Source organism: Schistocerca americana, chromosome 3 (assembly GCF_021461395.2).
Source record: "Schistocerca americana isolate TAMUIC-IGC-003095 chromosome 3, iqSchAmer2.1, whole genome shotgun sequence".
In the NCBI taxonomy this organism is placed as follows: Eukaryota; Metazoa; Arthropoda; class Insecta; order Orthoptera; family Acrididae; genus Schistocerca; species Schistocerca americana.
The window spans coordinates 373,500,216-373,526,923 of NC_060121.1; the positions used below are offsets into that span (position 1 = coordinate 373,500,216).

Sequence of the window (26,708 nt, forward strand, 5' to 3'; positions counted from 1 at the left end):
TAAAAATTCCGACGCTGTTTGGAAACATAAGGTCCATGAATGGCTGCAAATAATCTCAAAGTAGGCGAAATAAGCAGAACCTAGTCCATTCCATGTAAACACAGCCGACATAATTACGGACCCACCACCAGTACCTTGTTGAGAACTTGAGTACATGGATTCGTGGGGTCTGCGCCACATTCAAACCCTACTATCATTTCTTACCAACTGAAATCGCGACTCATCATCCAGTCATCTAGGGTCCAGCCGACATGGTCACGAGACCAGGAGATGCTCTACAGGCGGTGTCGTGCTGTTAGCAAAGGCACTCACATCGGTCGTCTGCAGCCATAGTCCATTAGCGCCAAATTTCGCCGCACCGTCCTAACGAATAGGTTCGTCGTACGTCACACATTGATTTCTGGGGTTATTTACCGCAGTGTTGCGTGTCTGTTAGCACTGACAACTTTCCGCAAACACGGCTGCCTTCGGTCGTTAAGTGAAAACTGTCGGCCTCTGCATTGTCAATGGTGAGAGGTAATGCCTGAAATTTGGCATCCTCAGAACACTGTTGACACTGTGGCTTTGGGAATATTGAATTCCCTGTTGATTTCCAAACTGGAATGTCCCGTGTGTCTAGCTCAAACAACCATTCCCAAGTTTGAAGTCTGTTTATTCCCGTCGTGCGACCCTAATCACGTCGGAAACCTTTTTCATTAGCGTACAAATGATAGCTACGCCAATACACTGCCCTCTTACACCTTGTGTACGCGATACTGCGATATGTACATGTTCATACCGCTATCCCATGACATTTGTCACCCCAGTGTGTATTACTGTGGCGATCTGCCTTAAAGTAAAGAACAAAACGGCGGAAGGAAAAAGATCTAGAGGAAACTATTCTAAAATCCTCTTATTAACATACACCGAAGCAGAAACGGAATATGACTAGCCACATCCGTATTTGACCCAAGTTGTTCCCGAACGAGAGCCAGAGCCACTGGTTTCTTTGATTCATTCCTTCGCTTCATGTGCGTTTCTTATTCATGTTCTTTTTTATGAATGCCTGTTCTGATACAAACATAGATGTTGAAGGTAGTTTGCGTATTATTGTACGTCAGTGCGCTGTACAGCTGTTTCGACTGGCAGAAGTATCTCACTTTTCAGCGGGCAGCCCCACGCCCAGTGCCGGTGTAGCGTCCCGCCGCGCTGGCAGGAGACGCTTACGCAGCGCCACCTGTTGCTCCGCACTTAACACACAGGGCACCTGCCGCCTCCGCGTCTGCTGTTGTTTAAACAGTTTACGCGCCTCTATTGATCGTCTCGCCGGTCCAGCCAGCGGCGCTGGTGCGCTGTGGCCGGCTGCGTGACTTAGGTGTAACTAACGTGCTGTTCTGTATCTACAGCTATTCTCCGCAGGCTATTTCAGTGGGTGATGGACGGTACTTGTGGTACCTCTGTCTCGCTCTCCCTCTCTCCCTCCCTCCCTCCCCCTCCCCCCTCCCCCTCCCCCCTCCCCTCCCCCCTCCCCCCTCCATTCCTCCTGTCCCCCTCCCCCTTCCTCCTGTCCCCCTCCCCCTTCCTCCTGTCCCCCTCCCCCTTCCTCCTGTCCCCCTCCCCCTTCCTCCCCCCTCCCTCGCCCCGTCCACACCCATCTCATTGGCATCCGCGAATAGTGCGGAGAAAGAGCTTATTATTTATTTTCTCCTCGCAGTCATTTCCTGCTGTGTATGTGAAATGTTACCCTGCTCATCTTTTATGTACACTTTCGAAACCTCAACAGGAAAGCAAACAGTGTAGCATTACACATTTCTCGTAGCGTTCCATTGCCTCTTCCGAACATAAAATGACATGAAACACGGTTGTTACAAATGTAAATAAGAAATTTGTACAGTAATGTTTTATCTTAATGTGAGGCGTGTAAAGTGTTATTTATACGTGGCGATGCATACAGACAGTGTACTGCTTTTCCAAGTCGGTTTTGCAGGTGCTTGACAGTGACGCTTAGTCGAAATTAGCCAATCGCTCGCTTACATAAACTTAGCATTACAACCTGCTACGGACCATGTTTACGTTTATTAAGCATCTTGAGGCTGTGAATCCCCACAGAAACAAAATTTGTTGCCAAACAGGTGTAGTCATTCATCGCACTATTCCAAAAACGCTTCAGCTAACTCCATCCTGCGATTACACTTGTATCTCCTTTGGGTTTCATCAGAGTATGTCAAGACTTCACTGTCTTCGATGTGAATTATCTGCGATCTTCAGGGCGCTGGAGCAGATGTGACGTGCCGTGCCTGCTGAATCCCTCGTCTGTTCCAACTCTCTGGGTGCTCTCTTCAGTCTTTGCAACGCTTGTATCCAGCCCATAAAGTAGTTCAGAGTATCCAGGGCTGGGGAAGGAGGTGCCTTTCTGCTGGATGGCAGAAGCTGCAAGCAATTACCTCGCTGTTGAGGTACAGAGTCATTCGTCGAAAGGAAGAAGAGCGCCTCGACTGACAGCTGAGTCTAGTAAAGTCCGCAACACGACAGAGGCATAGTTCCTTCCAGCCACGCAGACAGGATGAGATCTTCCTCACTTGTCGTTACATAGGCTACAACTCTGTGATGCATGGCTTCTTGCTCCGGCGAGAGGAACCTCCGATATGTGGTGCTTGTGGCGTATACATCGTTGTATGCCAAATTTTACTACTGTGTTTTATTTTCAGACCAGAGGTCAAGGCAGATTTGCCGCCGGATCTGCCCTCTATTTTACGTGACATTCAAACGAATGTGGTTAGAATTTTAAGGTTTTGTGATATGTGCAACATGTTTCGTAGGATTTTAGGGACAAGTTCTTATTGTGTTAACTGGTGACTGCCTCACCTTTGTTTTTTATAAGTGGTCAGCAAGTCACATTTCCCTATGTTGTTCTTTTAGCTTTTATCTCGTATGTCTTGTTTTACATTCAATTTTAGTACCGTTGAGGCTATCTACAGACTGGCTCATCCCTATTTTTTGTCAGTGGTAAGCCAGTCACATTTCCCTGTTCTGATTTATTAGCTACTGTGTCGTTTTAGTAATGTTTTAATCGTAGGTGAAGCACCTTTCACGCTTTCACCGTTGTTTTACGGCTTGTAAGATAAAGTGATCGTGTGGGTCAACGCTTGTGAGGTGGGAGTGAGCTAGCGTGTGTGTGTGTGTGTGTGTGTGTGTCTTTTGTTGGTTTACTCCTCAATGTGTGACAACATTTTTAGCCATTTTTTGCACATTTGTTTTTTATGATATTTCTAAGGGCCCTGATGACATAGCCACTGAGCGCCTGTAAATTGCAAAAACACACACACACACACACACACACACACACACACACACACACACACAGTGTCCAAACGTAAATTTTATCCATCCAGATACGCGAGTGACTTGTCACACGCCGGCCGGAGTGGCCGTGCGGTTCTAGGCTCTACAGTCTGGAACCGGGCGGCCGCTACGGTCGCAGGTTCGAATCCTGCCTCGGGCATGGATGTGTGTGATGTCCTTAGGTTAGTTAGGTTTAATTAGTTCTAAGTTCTAGGCGACTGATGACCTCAGAAGTTAAGTCGCATAGTGCTCAGAGCCATTTTTGAACTTGTCACACGTCCTTAGTAATTTTTATAGCTTCAGCAACCGGAAATGTAAAGTTACTGACTTTCATAATTTTTTGAGCACTACAGTTTTTGTACTATAGACGGTGTTGGGATTCCAGTTATGGAGCCAGGTTGCTGACTGTAGGACGCAGTAAGATGATGGCTAACAATTGAGATTCAGCATCGTATGGAGACAGGCGCTACTCACAGTCGCAATAGTTTCTCTTGAGACTGTTCAAATGGCGTGAAATCTTATGGGACTTAACTGCTAAGGTCATCAGTCCATAAGCTTACACACTGCTTAACTTAAATTATCTTAAGAACAAACACACACGCACCCATGCCCGAGGGAGGACTCGAGCCTCCGCCGGGACCAGACGCACAGTCCATGACGGCAGCGCCCCAGACCGTTCGGCTAATCCCGCGCAGCTCTCTTGAGACTACTGATTATATAGGCTCTAGACCACGAGACAACGTAAATTACAGAGCGAGGTGGCGCAGTGTCTAGCACACTGGACTCGCATTCGGGAGGACGACGGTTAATTCCGCGTCCGGCCATTCTGATTTAGGTTTTCCGTGATTTCCCTAAATCTCTCCAGGCAAATGCCGGGATGGTTCCTTTGAAAGGGCACGACCGACTTCCTTCCCCGTCCTTCCCTAATCTGATGAGACCGATGATCTCGCTGTCTGGTCTCCTTCCCCAAAACAACCCCAACCCAACAACGTAAATTGTAGTTGTTATTTGGTAGTTGCTATGTTGATGCGGCTCCACCCGTCCGAGACATAAACTCAAAATCATACTTTTGCCCGCGCACTTTATTCCGCTTCTCTACCTTCACTTGTGGATGTTCTGCATCTTCTTTTATCGATAGTCCCAATTTACTCCTCTCACTAAGTCATTTATTATCAGAGAGCCATACTTCTAGATCCTACTCTGTGTTACTGACTTACTGATACATAACCAACACAGATTCAGAAAATATCGTTCTTGTGCGACGCAGCTAGCTCTTTATTCCCATGAAGTAACGAGTGCTGTCGACAAGGGATCTCAGATCGATTCCATATTCCTAGATTTCCAGAAGACTTTCGATACCGTTCCTCACAAGCAACTATTAATCAAATTGCGTGCATATGGACTATCGTCTCAGTTCTGTGACTGGATTCGTGATTTCCTCTCAGAGGTCACAGTTCGTAGTGATAGACGGTAAATCATCGAGTAGAACAGAAGTGATACTGGCGTTCCGCAAGATACTGTCATAGGCTCTCTGCTGTTCCTGATTCACATAAACGATCTCGGTGATAATCTGAGTAGCTCCCTTAGATTGTTTGCAGATGACGCTTTAATTTACCGTTTAGTAAAATCATCGAACGATCAACTGCAGTTACAAAATGATCTAGAGAGAATTTCTGTATGGTGCGAAAAGCGGCAATTGTCACTAAACAAAAGTGCGAGGTCATCGGCATGGGTACTAAAAGAAATCCGATAAATTTTGGGTGTGCGATAAATCGCACAAATCTAAGGGCTGTCAATTCGACTAAATACCTAGGAATTACAATTACGAGCAACTTAAATTGGGAAGACCACATAGATAATATTGTGGAGAAAGCGAAACAGAGACTGCGCTTTGTTGGCAGAACACCTAGAAGATGCGACAAACCTACATTACAGCCTACATTACACTTGTCCGTCCTCTGCTGGAATATTGCTGCGCGGTATGGATTCCTTACCAGGTAGGATTGACGGAGGACATCGAAAAATGAGATTTTCACTCTGCAGCGGAGTGTGCGCTGATATGAAACTTCCTGGAGGATTAAAACTGTGTGCCCTACCGAGACTCGAACTCGAGACCTTTGCCTTTCACGCGCAAGTGCTCTACCAGGTTCGCAGGAGAGCTTCTGTAAAGCTTGGAAGGTAGGAGACGAGATACTGGCAGAAGTAAAGCTGTGAGGGCCGAGCGTGAGTCGTGCTTCGGTAGCTCAGATGGTAGAGCACTTGCCCGCGAAAGGCAAAGGTCTCGAGTTCGAGTCTCGGTCGGGCACACAGTTTTAATCTGCCAGGAAGTTTGACATCGAAAAAGTGCAAAGAAGGGCAGCTCGTTTCGTGTTATCCGGCAACGGAGGTGAGTGTATAGCTGATACGGTACACGTGTTGGGGGGGAATTCACTGAAACGAAGGCGGTTTTCTTTGCGGCTAGATCTGTTTACGAAATTTCAATCACCAACTTTTTCTTCCGAATATGAAAATATTTTGTTGACACCCATCTACGTAGGGAGAAATGATCATCATAGTAAAATAAATAAGAGCTCAAACGGAAAGATTTAGGTATTACTTTTTCCCACGCGCCATTCGAGAGTGGAATGGTTGAGAAGTAGTATAAAAATGGTTCGACGAACCCTCTGCCAGGCACTTAAGTGTGAATTGCAGAGTAACCATGTAGATGTAGACTCGCAAAAATTTTCTATTGACCGATGTATGACTGGAAATGAATGTTTTGGAAGGGTGAATCACACTATACGGTGTGGCAATCCGATGAAACAGTTTGGGTTTGTTGAATGCTAGGAGAACGTTACATACCATCATGTATAATGCCAACAGTGGGGTGTGAAGGAGATGGTATTACGGTATGGGGGTGTTTTTCGTGGTAAGGGCGTGCTCTCCTCATTGTGCTTCAGAAAACAGATAACGCAGTGATACGAACACAGTTTACAGCACTGTGCACCTGGTACAGTATAGGAACAGTTGGGAGGCGATGATTCTCTGTATCGGCATGACAATACACCCCGTTATGCACTGAGGTGACAGAAGTCGTGGGATAGCGATGTGCACATACACAGATTGCGGTAATATCGCGTAGACAAGGTGTAAAAGGGCAGTGCTTTGGTGGAGCTGTCGTTTGTATTCAGATGATTCATGTGAAAATATTTCCGACGTGATTACGGCCTCACTGCGGGAATTAAGACTTCGAGCGCGGAATGGTAGTTGGAGTTAGACGCAAGGGACATTCCATTTCGGAAATCGTTAGCGCATTCAATATTCCGAGATCTTCAGTGTCGAGAGTGGGTCGAGAATACTAAGTATCGCGCATTACCTCTCACCACGGACAACGCTGTGGCCGACGTCTGTCACTTGACGACAGAGAGCATCGGCGTTCGCGTAAATTTATCAGTGCCAACAGACAAGCAACACTGCGCGAAATAACCGCAGAAATCAATGTGAGACGTACGACGAACATGTCCGATGGAGCATGGCGGTGAAATTTGGCGTTAATGAACTGTGATAGCAGACGACCGACGCGAATGCATTTGCTAACAGCACGACATCGCCTGCAGCGCCTTTCGTGGGGTGCTGGTCATATCAGTTGGACTCTAGACGACTGTAAAATTGTGGCCTGGTCAGATGAGTCCCGATGTCAGTTGGTAAGAGCTGATTGTAGGGTTCGGTAGTGGCCCAGACCCTACGTAGCCATGGACATAGGTTGACAACAATGCAATGTGCGAATTGGTGGTGGCTCCATAGTTGTGTGGATTGAGTTCACATGGAGTGGACTGGGTCCTGTCGTCCAATTGAACCGATCATTGACTGGAGATGGTTAAATGGTTGAAATGGCTCTAAGCACTACGGGACTTAACATCGGAGGTCATCAGTCCCCTAGACTTAGAACTACTTAAACCTAACTAACCTAAGGACATGACACACATCTATGCCCGAGGCAGGATTCGAACCTGCGACCGTAGCGGTCTCGCGCTTCCAGACCGAAGCGCCTAGAACCGCTCGACCACAGAGGCCGGCCTGGAGATGGTTATCTTCGGCTACGTGGAGACAATTTGCAGCCATTTACGGACTTCATGTTCCCATGACAACGCGCCATGTCGCTGGTCCACAGTTGTTTGGGACTGGTTTGAAAAACATCGTGGACAATTCGAACGAATGATTTGGCCACCCAGGGAGCCCAGTATAATCCCATCGGACATTAATGGGACATAGTCGAGAGGTCAGTTCGTGTGCAAAATTCTGCGCTGGCCACAGTTCCACAATTATGTACGGCTATAGAGGCAGCATGGCTCAATATTTCGACAGCGGGCTTCCAACGACTTGTCGAGTCCATGCCACGTAGAGTTGCTGTTTCACACCGGACAGGAGGTGATCCGACACAATGTTATAGTCTGATTTGAAGTAGTTGTCACTTGACAGGCAACGAGCTCCCGCCACCAATAAACCAATGGCAGCCGGCGCTGTCGGCTGCCACTGCGTTGCCACTTCGCTCTGCTGAGCTGACTTAAGGCATTGTGCCAGCCAGTCCTCAGCGAGCCGTTGTAGACGTGCGGGTGAGAGATTTGAGCGACTTGTAGCTTCGCGTGTTTACGATGTCTGGCGGAAGCAGTCGCAAGAGAGGGAGGTCGAGGCTGCACACTCCTCGGAAACCTCCAAAAAGTGGCGGACATGGCGTCGTTATACGCAGTCAGGCGCGTGAATACGTGTGTTCCTTAAGGGAGTATTTTGAGAGAGAGAGGGATGCAGGAGGGCCTCTCGTTCCTTTGGATAAGGTGGTGGAGCGAACTGCAGCTGCTCTGCAAGTTAGCGAACGATCAGTAATAAGAATCTGCAAGGAGAAATTCACGAAAGAAGGCTCAAGTGAATCATCTAAATTGGATACACCTGGGAAAAAGAGGCGACTAGAGAAGATGGTCACGAAACTTGACTCTTTTCAGGAAGATGGCATTCGTCGTCAAATATACGCATTTTATTCGAGGAAGGAGTATCCAACACTCAAACTACATGCTACCCTCACAGCGGCTGACCTGTTTCAGGGTAGTAAATCGTCTTTGTTACGAATCGTGAAAATGTTGGGATTCCACTATAAATCCATCTCTGGCACAAAGTTACCAACGCCAAGATATTGCAGCCTGGCGATGCCGCTTTCTTAGAGAATTAGTGGGGACAAATTTTGATGATATCATTTGGTTTGATGAGACGTGGGTGAACGCAGGACACAGTTTAAAAAAAGGCTGGACAGACGGTACCATCAGCGGAAGTATGTCAGCTCCGATCGGCAGAGGAAAAAGGATAATTGTAGCACACGGAAATTCAAAAGGTTTCATTCCAAATTGTCTGCTGCTATTCAGTTCAAATAAGACCTCCGACTACCACGAAGAGATGAACCACAATACTTTTGTGAAATGGTTTGAAGACTGTGTGCTCCAGAACTTAACAAAAAACTCTATCATTGTTATGGATAACGCTCCTTATCATTCAGTAATACAAGACAAAGCACCCACAAAGGCAACGAGGAAAAACGACATTGTTAGCTGGTTACAGAAACATAAGGTGCAGTTCGACAGTAATTTTACAAGGGCAGAATTATTAGAACTTGTATCGCAACACAAGCCACAGAACCCGATTTACATTGTGGATGAAGTAGCAAAAAAATACGGGCATAAAGTGCTCAGATTGCCTCCTTGCCATTGCCATTTCAACGCAATAGAGCTGATTTGGGCTCAGGTTAAACGGCATATTGCTGCAGAACATAAGAAATTCACATTAACCGAAGTGGAACGCCTTTTGAAAGAGGCAGTAGAAATTGTGACATCGGAAGACTGGCAGAAGGTAGTACATCACGTGAAAGGAGTGATACAGGACGCATGGGACAATGAAGGTATCTTACAACAAAGTGTCGAGGACTTGATTATATCTGTCAATACGAGCAGCGACGCGGATAGTTCCGCTGACTCTGATTCTGAATTAAGCGGTGTTTTCGCATTGTCTGATTAGTGTGTAGTGTACCTTCTGCCATTAAATATTGTGTTTGTGAATTTATTTCAATTAATTATTATTTTTGTTGTGAGACTAAGAAACACTGTTTGGCCAGCTCTCGTCATCTCGTTACGGTAAGTTAGACTGAATTTTAATTCTATTTCATTTTGTATATACACCAAGATGTTATTCAATGTGTGTAATAGTTTTCGAGATTTGCAATCTAAAGAAGAAAACTTTTCCGGACGCGAAAATTTCTCACACTTCAATAGTTAGTGTAACAACGGCCCTAATTAAAATTAAGAAAAGATATTTGATTTGCTTATAGATACCACTGAGACCGATACTGTACGTAAATTTCAAAATATTTACACAATATTTATAGGAGATAGAGATTTTAAACGTCATACTTGTTTTGAGTTCAGTACTGACAGGGTTGCTTAAAAATGCTGTTTTCAGAAATTTATAGACAGGAAACGTGATGCACTACGAAAACTTTTAAGGATTCTTTGCCGAGTGCATTATTTTGGTAATGAATGGAAAAAAAATTTTTCCGTGACACCAATAGTTTTCCGGTAATGACGTGATAAGTTAAAAGCTGTTTGCGAAATCGAGAATTTAAATGGTTTCAAACAAATTAACATAACTCTTGTCCTAATTAAAATTAAGAATAGATATTTGACAGATTAAGAGACATTGTAGAGATATACATCATATGTGGGTTTGAAATTTTTCACTTACTTTTTGTAGAAGATACAGGCTTTAAAACGATTTTCTATCGCCGGGGGTAGCGAGGCGCTGAGGCGGCTGCCTCCAGCCAGTGCTTGGCGTGACAACGCCGCAACTTCGCAGCGCAAACGTCGACTACTACTTTAAATCAGACTATAGGATCTCATGACTTTCGTCACCTCAGTGTGAAGCAAAAATCTGTGAGGCAGTGGTTTGTGGATAACATTTCTGAAACGGACTGGCCTGCCGAGAATCCCGACTTGAAACCAGTGAAATACATTTGGAACGAATTAGAACGCCTACCTCGCTCGAGACCCGGTAGCGTCCAACATCGGTACCGTGTCTGGTTTCGGCTCTTGAGGAAGGATGAAGTATCATCCTCCACAGACTCTCAGACACCTCATTGGAGCCGGCCGGAGTGGACGAGCGGTTCTAGGCGCTACAGTCTGGAACCGCGCGACTGCAACGGTCGCAGGTTCGAATCCTGCCTCGGGCGTGGATGTGTGTGGTGTCCTTAGGTTAGTTAGGTTTAAGTAGTTCTAAGTTCTAGGGGACTGATGACCTCCGCAGTTAAGTACCATAGTGCTCAGAGCCATTTGAACCAACCTCATTGGAAGTTTCCTCAGGAGATCTGAAACCGTTACAAAGGTGAAGAATGGACCTATCCCATATTTATATAGACTGATATGTTCCCGATGGTTTTGATCTTGTAGTGTATAAAAGTAATGAGGCAGTACGTAACAGAGGCGATGTGTGTTTGCAGCGGCCAGCCACGGCAGCGTCGGTGGTCGGCGGAGAGCCGGCAGCGGACTGCGCCGGCCCGGAGGCCAGCCTGCCGGGAGCAGACCCTGCCGAGGCGCGACACGCCCCGACACTGACGCCCGCGTCGGCGCCGTGCCGCGATGAGCGTACGGGACCGCAGGAGCCGGCGGAGGCTGCGACTGCGTCCGCGGCTGCGGCTGCTCAGCCCCCGGTGCCGCAGATCCAGGCCGAGGTATACGACGACGGCGGCGAGCCCGCGCTCGCCATGGACGTGACAGAGCTGGAGCTGGAGCTGGAGGCGGAGGCGCTGGCCGCCGGCGAGTCGGCGTCGGCGTCCATCGACGGTGAGGTGCCCAGCATCGTGCTGGAGCCGGCCAGCGCGCCCACCGCCAGCCAGGAGGACGGCACCGACTCGCCTTCCCGCGCTCCCGCCAAGGGCCCGTCCGACGAGGAGGCAGAGGCAGAGGCGGAGGACGGTGCCGAGCTGGAGCGCCGGCGGGCGCAGGCGGCGCCCCGACTCAGCCTCTCGCTGCAGCCAGAGGCGGAGGCGGCCGCGGCGCACCGCAAGTCGCCCGTCACCGTCCAGGAGTGGGTCGACTCGCTGCCTGGGCCCGTGCCCGCCACGAGGTCAGTGCTCGTCAGTCCTAATTAATATTCTGTAATACTTAACCTTAAACATTAGACACCGTTCAAAAGAATTAGGGGAACGTGTTCATCAACATCCGGTATGTTACAATTATTTCGATGCAAGTGGTATAGCTCGCGCAGGATACGGGGGCCGATCCGAAGTGACCAGTTTTCGTCCAATGCGCTGGGCGAGTTCATTCGTTTGTTCGGAAGGGGAGGCTGACGAGAGTTTTCCACCTTTCGGCCGGTCAGCGATGACTGAATCGAGACACGTACCCCGCAGTATTTCTCAAACGATTTTACAGAAACTATTTAGGACAAAAATTCCATTTTTGCTTTACTTATGGCTATATGTTAGTTTCATCATCTCGTTAGTGGTCGTAGTTATTGTGATACACACATCAAAAAAAGTTTTGCATCACCCCTGTTCCCAGAACTCTTGAAGATGGACATTGACTGTGGATGTTGTATTACAGACAATAAATGGGAATGAGCGTTTGGCGTCGTTGGCCGTAAGACCCCTTACGGGGCAGGTCCGGCCGCCGTGGTGCAGGTCTTATTACATTCGACGCCACATTGGGCGGCCTGCGCGCCGGGTGGGGATGAAATGATGATGAAGACAGCACAATATCCAGTCCCTGGGCGGGGAAAATCCCCGACCCAGCCGGGAATCCAACCCGGGCCCCTTAGGACGGCAGTTCATCTCGCTGACCATTCAGCTATCGGGGCGGATGTATGACAGACACAGTCCCTTTGACTGTTAAGACATGTCACTAAACCCGCCCAAAGTTGTAAACAACCATGCATGAGCATCGCCTGTGCTCGTGTTGTCTATAGTTCAACCACGCCTAGACCGTCAATGCCGCAGTTCGATCGTGTCCGCATTGTTACTTTGTGCCAGGAAGGGCTCTCAACAATGGAAGTGTCCAGGTGTTTCGGAGTGAACCAAAGCGATGTTGTTCGGACATGGAGGAGATACAGAGAGACAGGAACTTTCGATGACATGCATCGCTCAGGCCGCCCAACGGCTACAACGGCTACTACTGCAGTGGATGACCGCTACCTACGAATTATGGCTCGGAGGAACCCAGACAGCAACGCCGCCATGTTGAATAATGCTTTTCATGTAGCCACAGGCGTCTTGTTAAGACTCAAACTGTACGTAATAGGCTGCATGATGCGGAACTTTATTCCCGACGTCCATGGCGGAGTCCATCTTTGCAACCACGACACCATGCAGTGCAGTACAGGTGGGCCCAACAACACGCCGAAAGGACCGTTCAGAATTGGCATCACGATCTCTTCACCGATGAGTGTCGCATATGCCTTCAACCAGACAATCGTCGGAGACGTGTTTGGAGGCAACCCGATCAGGCTAGACGCCTTAGACACACTGTCCAGCGAGTGCAGCTAGATGGAGGTTCCCTGCTGTTTTGGGGTGGCATTATGTGGGGTCGACGTACGTCGCTCGTGGTCATGGAAGGCCGTAACGTCTGTACGATACGTGAATGCCATCCTCTGACCGATAGCGCAACCATATCGGCAGCATATTGGCGAGGCATTCGTCTTCATGGACGACAATTTGCACCCCCATCGCACACATCGAGTAAAGGAATTACTTCAGGATAACGACATCGCTCGACTCGAGTAGCCAGCATGTTCTCCAGACTGAATCCTATCGAACATGCCTGGGATAGACTGAGAAGGACTGTTTATGGACGACGTGACCTACCAGCCACTCTGAGGGATCTACGCCGAATCGCCGTTGAGGAGTGGGACAATGTGGACCAACAGTGCCTTGGTGAACTTGGGGGAAATATGCCACTACGAATACAGACATGCATCAATGCAAGAGGACGTGCTACTGGGTATTAAGAGGTGCCGGTGTGTACAGTAATCTGGACTACCACCTCTGAAGGTCTCGCCGTATGGTGGTACAACATAAAATGGGTGGTTTTCATGAGCAATAAAAAGGACGAAAATGAGGTTTATGTTGATCTCTATTCCAATTTTCTGTACAGGTACCGGAACTCTCGGAGTCGAGGTGGTGCAAAACTTTTTTTGATGTGTGTATTTACGTGAAAGTAAGACACTGCGAGAAGTTCGGAAAACTGTATAATGAAAAATAGAGGTCGGTATGATTTTGCATTTGGCGAGTATTACATAAATGTTGTTGCGTATGGAATTTAGTTTACATATTGTATTTTTCTTTAGGCTTTCTGTCTGTCACCAATCTTGAGAAAATAGATCAGGTGTAGCACACTCATTTGCGATCGCGCCGCGCCAGCGATAAAGCCAGGGTGAAATATCCACAACGTTCCTCAAATTTCATAAACGGTTTCAGATATCGAAATGAGATTTTGGGCAACAATGGCACGCAAATAGCAGAGTATTTTACCATATCATTATTGTGTCAAACATCAGTATCTACCGTCTTTTTCCATTAACTACAGGCTTTCTCTGTGAAAGAATGTTAGTTTTAAGGGCCACCGATAGCTGGTGAAACGAAAAATGCTTTGGGTTTTGGAACAACGTACGTGAATAAATTACACGCTTTTTTGTACCGAGGATGTGCTTTTTCATATGCTTCTGACTTTACTTTTTCTCAGTTTCTCACTTAATAAATCACTGCTTCAGAATTCTCTCGCAATTGTGCCTGCACAACATGTTAGTGAGTTGAGACGGTGTAAACTCCGGTTTGTTTTAGCAAAAGAAGGAAGTTTTTACATAGCAACTGGAGAAATGTGTAGGTTTTACTCAAAATTCGCCACTCATGGCACTTCTCTAAAGGTTACAAAGTGGTTAACAAGCCAGACGGAAATAAATTGCTGCAGGTTCAGCGGAATTCTTTTTAGTTTCTAACGAAAGCAGAGGTGACATTAGATGTTTTTGAAAGGCCACCATTCAAATGTGGGCGAGATGTCCCACTTAATAAAAAAAAAAAAAAAAAAAAAAAAAAAAAAAAAAAAAAAAAAGAAAGAGTGAGTGTAGGCTTCAGTTTAGAACTGCTCTTACCTTCCAGCGCTCGACATTTCCCCTACAGGGCTATGAGCGAACCCGACCTTCCGCCCACTCACACACCATTGCCGTTGTTCCCCACGCTATCCCAGACGACTGCGCATCTAACGGCCGCGGCATTTAGCGTGCACTATACCTGTGGTGTTATTGCATGGCTTTAGATCTTCGCTTTCAATGTAGGCAACAATTAAAATCGTTCACCTTCTATTGGCTGTGTTACGGATTACAGTGTCAGGTGACCCTTCAGAATGAAGTGACTACCGGTCTTGCAGTGTTTTCTAGAGGTATACAGATAGCAGTTGTCATTTGTGGACATTGTATTTAACCAAGAACATGCATCGTGACGTCTTAATGCAATGCAAGTTACATGGGCGATCTGTTTGGTTCAAAACGGATGGACTTTCTGTCAAGTCGCTGTACATGGCAATCTCTCTCCACGTGTCATCCACAGATTGTGGACGAACTCTGAAGAGACTGGCCAGCACACAAGGTGAGTTAAAGAACGTTTCTGAAACGGTAGAACCCCACGTGAAGACAGATATCTGGCCACCTCTTCGTTGTGGCGCTGTGGAGCACTGTGAGACGATCCCAGAAGGGCCAGTGGAGCTGCTGTGTTCAGTCAGACCGTAATGAACAGGTTACGAGAAAACACCTTACACCCAGACGTCCCATTTGTACCCCACTTTGACACATCATCTTTGAACTTGCCGTTCCCACTTCAGCTAGCAACTTCGGCATTGGAGAAACGAGTTATTCAGACAAGTCCAGATATCCTGTGGAGACCCTTACTGAGTGGTATCTCCCAAATGTTGTCTAGGAAATAGACAGATTCCAAGGTTCTGTGATGATGTGGGGACAGCCATTCGGATATTGTCATCCGTGCTCGCCTCACCTCCAAGCAGTACATCAAACAGATCCTGTTGGACCATTTCGGGCTTTTGTATGCGGTGGTGGCTCTGAATTTCTTCAAATGCCAGGGCCCATACGGCGGGCGTCTTGCGAAGATTGGACATTGAAATAATGGAATAAATCCCATCGTGCATATGTGGAACATGAATGACAGAAGTGTTCATGGTCGTCCCGTTGCACCACAGGCCCTCCAAGAATTCTCATGGGCTCTTATTGAAGAATGGGAACAGATATCACAGGGACACGGCCATAGAGATACGGACGTTTTCACGTAGGCCAAGCAGCGATTAAAGCTCAAAGAGGACATACACTTTAATGATTGTTTCCACCTCGTTATCGACACCTGTCGAAGATTGCAGTTCTCTTTAGAAAGATAAAGGTGTAATTCGGTACCATGCCTATTCCTCAATTATTTCGGAATGGAGTAGGGCAGACGAGTAAAGTCATGTTCCCCTAATTCTTTTGAGAAATGTAGTTAAAATAAACTGTGAAGTTTGTTGCGACATTGGTAAATTCCTGAAAAGTTTGCTCTGGGTAATTTTTGGGTTGTAGTTAGAACTGAACAAATTTGCTGTGATGACGGTATTCACCAGGTTCCGCCACGGCGTTCCAAACTGCAGGTAAGAACGATGTGCTGACCAAGGCTCCACCTGTCTCTGCTTTGCTCGTTCTTTCTCAGAAGTACTCGGTATAGCGCAACACTTCATTCAGGATTCCATGGCGATACAAAGGAAACTAAAGGGGAGAGTCAAATGTTAACGGAGCTAAAGCGAACCAGTATATTTCCGAATTAACATTCATTCCTCTCATTAATTCTTCCTCTGCTTACCCTTCTCCATGATACCACGAATCTATTTATAATATGAATTGTGCTAGAAATGCAAGACATGTGAAGGGCCTAGTCGTGTTCTGCCGCTTCAAGATGGAAGACAGAGAGATTCTGTTGCACTTCACTAACTGAATCTCTTACATAGACGACTTTGTCTCGGTGCAGATGTAGTTCTCAGGTCGCGACTTCGTTGTTATTGAATGAGGCTCTAAAAAACTTGTGTGGTGACTAAGGCAGTTGATTCTACTAAATAATCTGGTGAGTTCCAAATTAGGGAAGGCAATAGTTTTTGTGAAACTTCCTGGCAAAGTGAAAATCTCATTCTGGGAATAGTTTTTGCATTTGACAACACACGAAGCAGATAAAGCTATAAACTGCTAATAAGATGTTTTGCATACGTTCGATTACGAAGTCTTAGGTTTCACAGTTCTTATTGGAATCAATCACAATCCTATTATGTTAAGTCTTGTAGAAAACATGTTCAGAAAAATTAGGTACATTGTTACTCTAATCTTCTCTCCTTTGCACACAGTCGTTTTACTTGAATGCAATATTGTGTGGCACGCATCTGAGATAATTATAATCCTATCTGTAACGCGATCCGTACCGTTTAGCCCTTCGCTGCACACTGACTAGACAGCCCCAATCACATTGCTTTGTAGCGCACTTTTGGCGGGACCCGAGGGTGCGCGAAATGCTTAGTCTCATTATCGTTATTCTGATCTTAACGAAAATTGTTATAAAATTGAGATCTGAAATAAGTGCAATAAAGCTTGCTGTTGTGAGTCTATTAACCATGATAGACAATTAAATGAGACACTTACAGTAGTAAAAGAGTTTTGCTATTTGGGGAGCAAAATAACTGATGATGGTCGAAGTAGAGAGGATATAAAATTTAGACTGGCAATGGCAAGGAAAGCGTTTCTGAAGAAGAGAAATTTGTTGACATCGAGCATAGATTTAAGTGTCAGGAAGTCTTTTTCTGAAAGTATTAGTATGGAGTGTAGCCATGTATGGAAGTGAAACATAGACGATAAATAGTTTGGACAAGAAGAGAATAGAAGGTTTCGAAATGTGGTGTTACAGAAGAATGCTGAAGATTCTATGGGTATCACATAACTAATGAGGAGGTATTGAATAGGATTGGGGAGAAGAGGAGCTTGTGGTACAAGTTGACCAGAAGAAGGGATCGGTTGGTGGGACATGTTCTGAGGCATCAAGGGATCACCAATTTAGTACTGGAGGACAGCGTGGAGGGTAAAAATCGTAGAGGGAGACCAAGAGATGAATACACTAAGCAGATTCAGAAGGATGTAGGCTGCAGTACGTACTGGGAGATGAAGAAGCTTGCACGGGCTAGAGTAGCTTGGAGAGCTGCATGAAACCAGTCTCAGGAGTGAAGACCACAACAACAACAAGACAATTAAATCTGAATTATACTTTATTAAATGTTAATAGATGACTTCAACAAATTTGGCACACTGGCTCTTGTGTCGGCAGCCACTCAGATTATCATCCTACAAAACTGGCGCAATTTCTCACGGAATTGGTACTCACTGAACCATCTGTCGTCTTCATGTCATCCCTTCTCTTACGCTATGCCTCATCTACTGTAATCTCAGCCAAGCTATAGAGTGAACTTTGGGAAGAAATCTAATGGCTCCAAAACTAGAAATATCATAATTAGCGTTCGGCATTTTTCGGTCGGCGCGACATTCTTCAGTTCGACACACCGAGCGAGGTGGCGCAGTGGTTAGACACTGGACTCGCATTCGGGAGGACGACGGTTCAATCCCGAGTCCGGCCATCCTGATTTAGGTTTTCCGTGATTTCCCTAAATCACTCCAGGCAAATGCCGGGATGGTTCCTCTAAAAGGGCACGGCCGACTTCCTTCCCCATCCTTCCCTAATCCGATGAGACCGATGACCACGCTGTCTGGTCTCCTTCCCCAAACCAACCAACCAACCAATCTTCAGTTCGACAGACTCATGGTGTCAGCGCTGTTTACCCTTCGCTATTTGTTTGTGAGGTAGAGGAAGTTCAAAGGTTCAGCGGTTGCTTGGACAAATACACAGTCTGGCGATCTACCGTCATAAGCCTTTAAAAAATAAAAGGAGCCACGGAAGAGAATAATAATAATTCTCTAGGATTTAGTTGAAAATGAAAGAGCCAAAAATTACGACGATCGCTAGACGGGATTGATTGTGCGTGCAGCAGGAAGCTGTCTGTGCAGAATTTCCAGACATGGTGCACGTGAGTAAAGTGGCGATATGAATAGTAGTTTTTTTGAATTGGCTCATATTATGATGCTGTCGGATGCAACAGCTTTGATGAAACTGAACGAAGTGCGTTGAGACACTATATATTACTGCAAAGTACGTTGGACAAGTCAAGGAACTGCCTGGAACGATTTCTCCATTTAAAACTCGATATTGTTGAATTTATGAAGGAAAAAAGAAAGCAGGAAAGAGAATTAGAATATCCGGAACGTATTACAGACCTCGTATTTTAAATAGACTTGTTTGCACGCTACCAACAAATACTGCGAGGCGAGAAACTACTAATGTCTGATTTAATGGGGATGCATTTAAAAGAAAATCGCCTTCTGGAAGAGGCAAACTCCACAAAAAACACCGTCTATTTTCCTAGGCTAACTTGCGTTAAAGAAAACGAGAGTTTTGAAGAATTCATTGTGGTCTTGAAAGAATTAAAAGGATAGTTTTCTAAACGTTTTGACGATACTGCCAATCTTAAATCTATTTTCGAGACTGTTTGCCGTTTAAGTTGAAAGCTAGCGAGTGTATCTGAAAATGGAATGGATTGATCGGCAGTATAATTCCCGTTTAAAGGACAAATCCTTTTACATTCAAATGTCCAGAAGGTCTACATCGCTTTCCTCGCAATAAGTTTCCAGTTCTCAATAATGTGGTTGCAAACGTGTTAAATATATTTCGATCAACATGTCTCTGAATACCTTCTCTCGATTATGAAATTAAATAAGACATAATTACATGGTAACCTGTGGGTGAAAATCTGTGAAATAGTCTGCGTCTGTTTGTATGCCGACCGTCTGTACCAGATAAAAATTGTATTGTTTTCAGCACACCAAAATAATTACGTATACTTAAAATTTGTTTTGTTTCTGTTCTGTGTTGCTGAGAAATACGGAAACCAAGTCGTATGCAGTGCGACTGCATTGCCATCTACACTGAAGCGCCGAAGAAACTGGTATAGGCATGTGTATTCAAATACAGAGGTCTGTAAACTGGCAGAATACGGCGCTGCGGTCGGCAACGCCTTTGTAATACAAGTGTCTGGCGCAGTTGTTAGACCGGTTACTGCTGCTACAATGGCAGGTTACCAAGAGCCACTACAGAAAGAAAAGCCATATTCGCCTTAGTATTTAGTCTGTAGCAGAATGGACGGGGACTCCTTTCTACCTACGAAGCCTCAATTTTTTGTTGAATGTCTTGAAGATAAGTTTGGGGGAAGTGACTGTGCTGTCCAAGATGAGAAGCGGTGCAGTCTTGATTCAGACAGCATCCCCAGCCCAATCCCGGGTGTTACCCGCTTGTGACTGGCTGGGTGATATTCCTGTTTCTGTCACTCCTCATAAAAGCCTCAACATGGCCCAGGGAATTATCTTCCATTGCGACCTCCTCCTGCAGTCTGATGACGATCTCCGCGCCAGTCTAGAACGCCGGGGTGTTCATTTCATCTGGCGCGTTTACAGAGGACCCAAAGACAACAGGGTTGCTACTGATGCCTTCACCTTGGCCTTTGAGGGTGATTCAGTGGCTGAACAGGTAAAGGTGATGGCTTACGGCTGTGAAGTTAAACCATACGTCCCTCCCCCTATTCGGTGCTTTAAGTGCTCGAATTTCGGGCTCATGTCTTCCCACTGCATTTCCAACACCACATGTCAAGACTGCAGACGTCCACTGCATCCAGATACTCCATGTGCGCCTCATCCCGCTTATATCAGCTGTGGAGAGCAGCAGTTCCCCTGCTCGCTAAACTGCAGAGTATTTCAAAAGGAGCAGAAAATCATGGAGTACAAGACCCTGGATCGGTTGACTTACCAAGAGGCTAAACGTAAATTTGAACGATTAAACCCCATCTGATTGACGTTCACATATGCTGCAGCTACATTACGTCACCGTCACAAGTACGTCGTATCACACACTGTGCCACGAACAGTGAGCCCTCTGGGCCTCCAGAATACATCTGCCCCCTTGGTGGTAGGGGAAAATCTCCTTCGTTGCTCCCAAAGTACCTACTTTGGGAGCAAGGCCCTCCCACACGCAGGGTTGTCGGTCCCCTCCCCCCAGACAGAGAAGCAACAGCCTCCTCTGGCTCCTATCTGGTGGAAGAGGTCCCTTGGGACCCTCTCTCCCAAGGTCGCCACTAACGCCACAGCAGACACTCGCCAGTGGCTAAAGGAGGCAAAAGCTGCTGGACAAAGAGCTTCACAGTCTTCCTCCATGCCTGAAGCTACTTTGGAGGACAAACAAACAAAGAAGTCTGCTAAGAAAAAGGATCCTCCAGTGGCCCCAACACCACCACTCCCTACCAATTCCCCAACTGCAGATGAGGTGGAGATCTCAGTGTCCCCTGAGGACCTGGATCTCACTGATACCTCATCCACAACAGGAATGGATACAAATACTCAGTCGGTGGCAGCATGTGACCCTGAGCTGTAACCTGCCTCCTCGCATGCTTCAAGCCTTCCCAGCCTCACGATAACGTCATCCTCCAGTGGAATTGCTGCGTTTTTTCCCACCACCTGGCCGAGCTACGGCGACTGTTAAGCTTTGCACCTGCTTTCTGCATTCCCCTCCAGGAAACCTGGTTCCCAGCAATGCGAACCCCTGCCCTCTGCGGTTATAGGGGATATTACAAGAACCGTAGCGAATATAATCGAGTGTCAGGTGGAGATAGCGTTTATGTCCTGAACTCAGTATGCAGTGAACCTGTGCCCCTTCAAACCCCTCTTGAAGCTATGGCTGTCAGGATAAGAACGACGCAGGAAATAACTATCTGCAATGTACATCTTTCTGCAGATGGTGCAGTATCCCTGAACGTATTAACTGCACTGATTGACCATCTCCCTAAACCTTTCCTACTTTGGGAGATTTTAACACCAATAACCCTTTGTGGGGTGGCACCGTGCTTACTGGCCGAGGCAGAGATGTCGAAAATTTACTGTCCCAACTCGACCTCTGCCTCTTAAATACTGGGCAGCCACACATTTCAGTGTGGCTCATGGTAGTTACTCGGCCATTGATTTATCAAGTTGCAGCCGAGGACTTCTCCTTCTATCCTCTGGAGAGCACATGATGACCTGTTGGGTAGTGACCACTTCCCCATCTTTCTGTCACTCCCCTGGCGTCACGCCCACGGACACCTACCCAGATGGGCTTTAAACAAGGCAGACTGGGTAGCCTTCACCTCTGCTGTCACCGTTGAATCTCCCCCATGTGGTGCCATCGATGTTGTGATTGAGAAGGTCACTACAACGATAATTTCTGCGCCGGAAAACGCGATCCCTCGTTCTCTAGGGTGCCCCCGGCAAAAGACACGCCATTGGTGCTCTCTGGCAGTCGCTGAGGCAATTAAAGAGCGTCGGCGAGCTGTACAGCGACTTAAGCGCCATCCGTCCCTAGAGCACGTAATAGCCTTCAAGCTAGTGCCCGCGTTCGCTGCTTATAAACCGACGGAAACAGGAGTGTTGGGAGAGGTATGTGTCGACCGCTTGGTGCCATACGTCATCTTACCAAGTCTGGACGAAGATCAGACGTCTTTTTGGGTACCAGACCCCAACAGGTGTCCCTGGCATTAACATCAATGGCGTGCTCTCTACCGGCGCAAACGCGATTGCCGAGCATTTCGCTGAGCACTATGCTCGAGCCTCTGCGTCAGAGAATTAACCCCCGTCCTTTCACACTCTCAAACGGCACCTGGAAGGGAAAGTCCTCTCGTTCACTACACGCCACAGTGAATCCTATAACGCCCCATTTACAGAGTGGGAGCGACTCAGTGCCGTTGCACATTGCCTCGACACAGCTCCTGGCGCAGATTGGATCCACAGTCAGATAATTAACATCTCTCATCTGACTACAAGCGACATCTCCTCGCCATCTTCAACCGGATCTGGTGCGATGGCGTCTTTCCATCGCACTGTCGGGAGAGCTCCATCACTATCGGCACATCAGCCTCACCAACGTTCTTCGTAAGCTGCTGGAACGTATGGTGTGTCGGCGGTTGGGTTGGGTCCTGGAGTCACGTGGCCGATTGGCTCCCATGTCAGGGTGGCTTCCGCCAGGGTCGCTCTACCACTGATAATCTTGTGTCCCTCGAGTCTGCCCTTCGGACAGCCTTTTCCAGACGCCAACACCTGGTTGCCGTCTTTTTTTCATTTACGAAAAGCGTATGACACGACCTGGCGACATATCCTTGCCACATTATACCAGTGGGTTCTCAGAGTCCCGTTCCCACTTTTATCCGTAATTTCCTGTCGCTTCGTACTTCCCATGTTGAAGTTGGTGCCTCCCATAGTTCCCCCCGTATCCAGGAGAATGTGGTCCCGCAGGGCTCTGTATTGAGCGTCTCTCTATTTTTAGTAGCCATTAATGGTTTAGCAGCAGCTGTAGGGCCGTCCGTCTCACCTTCTCTGTATGCAGATGACTTCTGCATTTCGTACTGCTCCACCAGTACTGGTGTTGCTAAGCGGCGCCTACTGGGAGCCATCCACAAGGCGCAATCATGGGCTCTAGCCCACGGTTTCCAGTTTTAGGCTGCAAAGTCGTGTGTTATGCACTTCTGTCGGCGTCGTACTGTTAATCCAGAACCAGAACTCTACCTTAATGACGTCCACTCACTATAGTGGAGACATTTCGATTCTTAGGACTGATTTTCGATGCCCGATTGACGTGGCTTCCTCACCTTCATCAGCTGAAGCGGAAGTGCTGGCAGCACCTCAATGCCCTCTGCTGCCTGAGCAACACCAACTGGACTGCAGATCGCTCTATGCTGCTGCAGCTCTGCAGAGCCCTTGTTCAATCCCGCCTTGACTATGGGAGTCTGGTTTATGGTTCGGCGGCGCGCTCAGCGTTGCGTCTACTCGACCCAGTGCACCATTGTGGCTTTCGACTGGCAACGGGAGCTTTTAGGACGAGTCCGGTGACCAGCGTCCTGTGGAGGCCGGAGTCACTCCATTGAAGGTTAGGTGTGCACAACTGCTCACCAGTTACGTTGCACACATTCGTAGTTCTCCTGAGCATCCGTATTCCTGTCTTCTTTTCCCACCCACGGCGTTTCATCTTCCGCATCGGAGGCCCAGGTCAGGACTTAAGATTGCAGTTCGCGTCCGATCTCTTCTGTCTTAAGTGAAGTCCTTTCCCTTACCACCTATACTCGAGGTCCATCCACGTACACCTCCATGGTGTACACCTAGGCAGCTTCGCCTGGACCTTTCACATGGTCCTAAGGACTCAGTTAACCCCGCGGCTCTCCACTGTCACTGCCTCTCGATTCATGACATGTACTGGGACCATGAGGTGGCTTACACTAACGCCTCGATGGCTGATGGTCGCGTTGGCTTCGCGTGTTTCATGGAGGACACATTGAACAGCACTCCTTGCCAGATGGCTGCAGTTTTTTCGCTGCAGAGCTGGCGACCATTTCTCGTACTCTTGAGCGCATCTGCTCATGCCCTGATAAGTCTTTTGTTCTCTGTACTGACTCCTTGAGCAGCCTACAAGCTATCGGCCAGTGCTAACCCTGCCAGCCTATGGTAGCGACCATCCAGGATTCCATCTATGCCCTGGAACGGTCCAGTCGTTCCGTGGTGTTTGTATGGACCCCAGGCCACATTGGAATCCCAGAAAATGAACTTGCCGACAGGCTGGCCAACAGGCTACATGGAAACCGCTTCTGGAGATCGGCATTCCCGTAACTGATGTGCGATCATTATTACGCTGCAAAGTTTTTCAGCTTTGGGAGACGGAATAGCATAATCTCAGTAGGCACAACAAACTGCGTGCCAGTGAGGAAACTGAATTTGTGGAAGACCTCCATGCGGGCCTCTCGCAGGGTCTTTGTGGTTCTCTGCCGCCTCCGCATTTGCCATACGTGGCTAACACATGCCTACCATACATGGCTACCTCCGTCGCGAGGACCCACCTCGGCGCCACTGTGGCTTACATATGACTGCCGTCCACATCTTGCTGGACTGCCCATTTTTAGCCCCTCCGCGGCGGACTTTTAACCTTTCCAGGACCCTACCTTCGGTGTTGGGCGACAATGCCTCAACAGCAGATTTAGTTTTTTGTTTTATTCGTGAGGGGGGATTTTTGTCGTACCATCTAAGGGTGCGCATTTAGCCTTCTCTCGGAGGCTGCCACCCTCCGTCCATTTTAACTATGTCGCACCTTCTTTGCATTTGTTTGTCTTTGTGGTCGTCTTTCCCCTACATGTGTTCATCTCGCCTTGTCTTTTTGGGGTGGACATTTAAATGTGTTGCAGAGTGGCTGGCTGATCCTTTTTTGTTATTGTGATCAGCCAGCCCAGACCATATGCTCTATGGTTTTAATACCATTTTCTACTTTTCCTTGTGGTGTATGTTATCCCCGTTTTTTGTTCGTTCCATTCGTTTTCTTTTTAGGTTTCGTTCCCCATTCCTTTTTCCCCTTTTACTTTCCCAAATGTGCTTGATGTTTTTGTACCTTGAACCGTACTTGCGTCAGGAAAAAGGGACTGATGATCCTGTAGTTTGGTCCCTTTATATCCCAAACTAAACCAACCAATCCACCCTCCTCACATTCAGACAGCGTGGCGTGGCGGTGGGCGAAGTGTCAAGCCAGGCGCGAGAGCTGTGCATGAGAGCAACAGCACTGCCCGCGTACGGAATTTCGGGCCATCCCTGGTATACACTCATAGGGTGCGTCCATACCTCTTCTGTCTCCTCGTCAGTAACCACTATTCGTAAGCACTCATCTTACTGTCGTGAGACAAGCAGAGAATATCGGTGTTGCTTCACTCATTGCAAGTAATCCACACAACTAGTAACGTGAATAGCCGCAGCGTAAAGGTTACCGGCGAGAAGCGAGATTACCGGGCGACCAACGAGCAGCTAAGAGCCAGCAGCGAGACTGCAGCATAAACGTAGCCTTAAATTAAATGACGACTGTGCCAACACGAGTAACATCTGGCCACAGCCAGTTAATACAATTTGCTAAATCGTGAAGAACAGCGCACCCCGTACGACGGCATAAACGCGAAGAAAGAGAATAGAAGCTCCTTTTTCAAAATGGTTCAAATGGCTCTGAGCACTATGCGACTTAACTTCTGAGGTCATCAGTCGCCTAGAACTTAGAACTAATTAAACCTAACTAACCTAAGGCCCGCATCTCGTGGTCGTGCGGTAGCGTTCTCGCTTCCCACGCCCGGGTTCGATTCCCGGCGGGGTCAGGGATTTTCTCTGCCTCGTGATGGCTGGGTGTTGTGTGATGTCCTTAGCTTAGTTAGGTTTAAGTAGTTCTAAGTTCTAGGGGACTGATGACCATAGATGTTAAGTCCCATAGTGCTCAGAGCCATTTGAACCATTTTGAACTAACCTAAGGACATCACACACATCCATGCCCGAGGCAGGATTCGAACCTGCGACCGTAGCGGTCGCTCGGCTCCAGACTGTAGCGCCTAGAACCGCACGGCCACTCTGGCCGGCAAGCTCCTTTTTGTTTTATTTTGATTCTGACTTTTCACTTGTGAAAGCATCATTAACTCAGGTGTTTAGCAGAAAAATTGAAATATGCCAGTATTAGGTGAAGCTTGACGTGTGGTCGGTGTCAGAGATAGCGCACAAGAGGGTTGTACGAAGTATCTGTTTTCCCGTAGAGCGTTGCGCTGGTCTCCACGAACCGCCCGCGAACGAGCAGTATGGTGGCAACGACGTTTCCGAGGGGAAGTCCCGTGGAACGTGGAGTGTCGGCCGCAGTGCTCTGTTTTAGACGCACTGAAGTCGGCGGAGGTTTGTCTCTGCTGTGTTCCCGCACGCCACAGCTGCTTTCTCTAGCAGTGGTCACATAGTTAGTACTGCACGAGACTCAGCCTTGCCCTCGGCCGAAACCAACATTCACTAAACAATCCATGGCGTGCGAGAAAAGTAACGCGGCGTATTGCTCTATTGATTTACAAGGAAACGTTTATCGGCGGACACGGATCACTTCTCTGGACTGCTATACTTACAAAAACAAGTCTCCTACATCATCAGCCTTGCTTTGACCAGTGAGACAGACTTCTCTGAAACCAGTGATAAGTTCCCTGTAGCCATCCAACTGCATTTAGAAAGTTTTGAAGATCCGACCGCTGGACCGGAATACGCAGCAGTGTGCTGCTAAGAGTCAGTACGCCGACTAATTGCCTCCTTGCAACTTACGCCTTCCGCAGTAATCTCCACAAGGACAGACCCAAGTTAGCAGTTGACGACCACAT

General features: G+C 47.4%; 1 protein-coding gene across 1 annotated transcript in view; it reads left to right on the forward strand.

Moving 5' to 3' along the window:
• The window catches only part of LOC124606946, a 313,756-nt gene that overhangs the window by 42,342 nt on the left and 244,706 nt on the right, over window positions 1-26,708 (forward strand). The window contains exon 2 of the mRNA XM_047139069.1: window positions 10,832-11,457. Coding sequence (XP_046995025.1) covers window positions 11,096-11,457 — 362 coding nt within the window. The 5' untranslated portion in view covers window positions 10,832-11,095. The remainder of the gene's footprint in view (window positions 1-10,831; window positions 11,458-26,708) is intronic.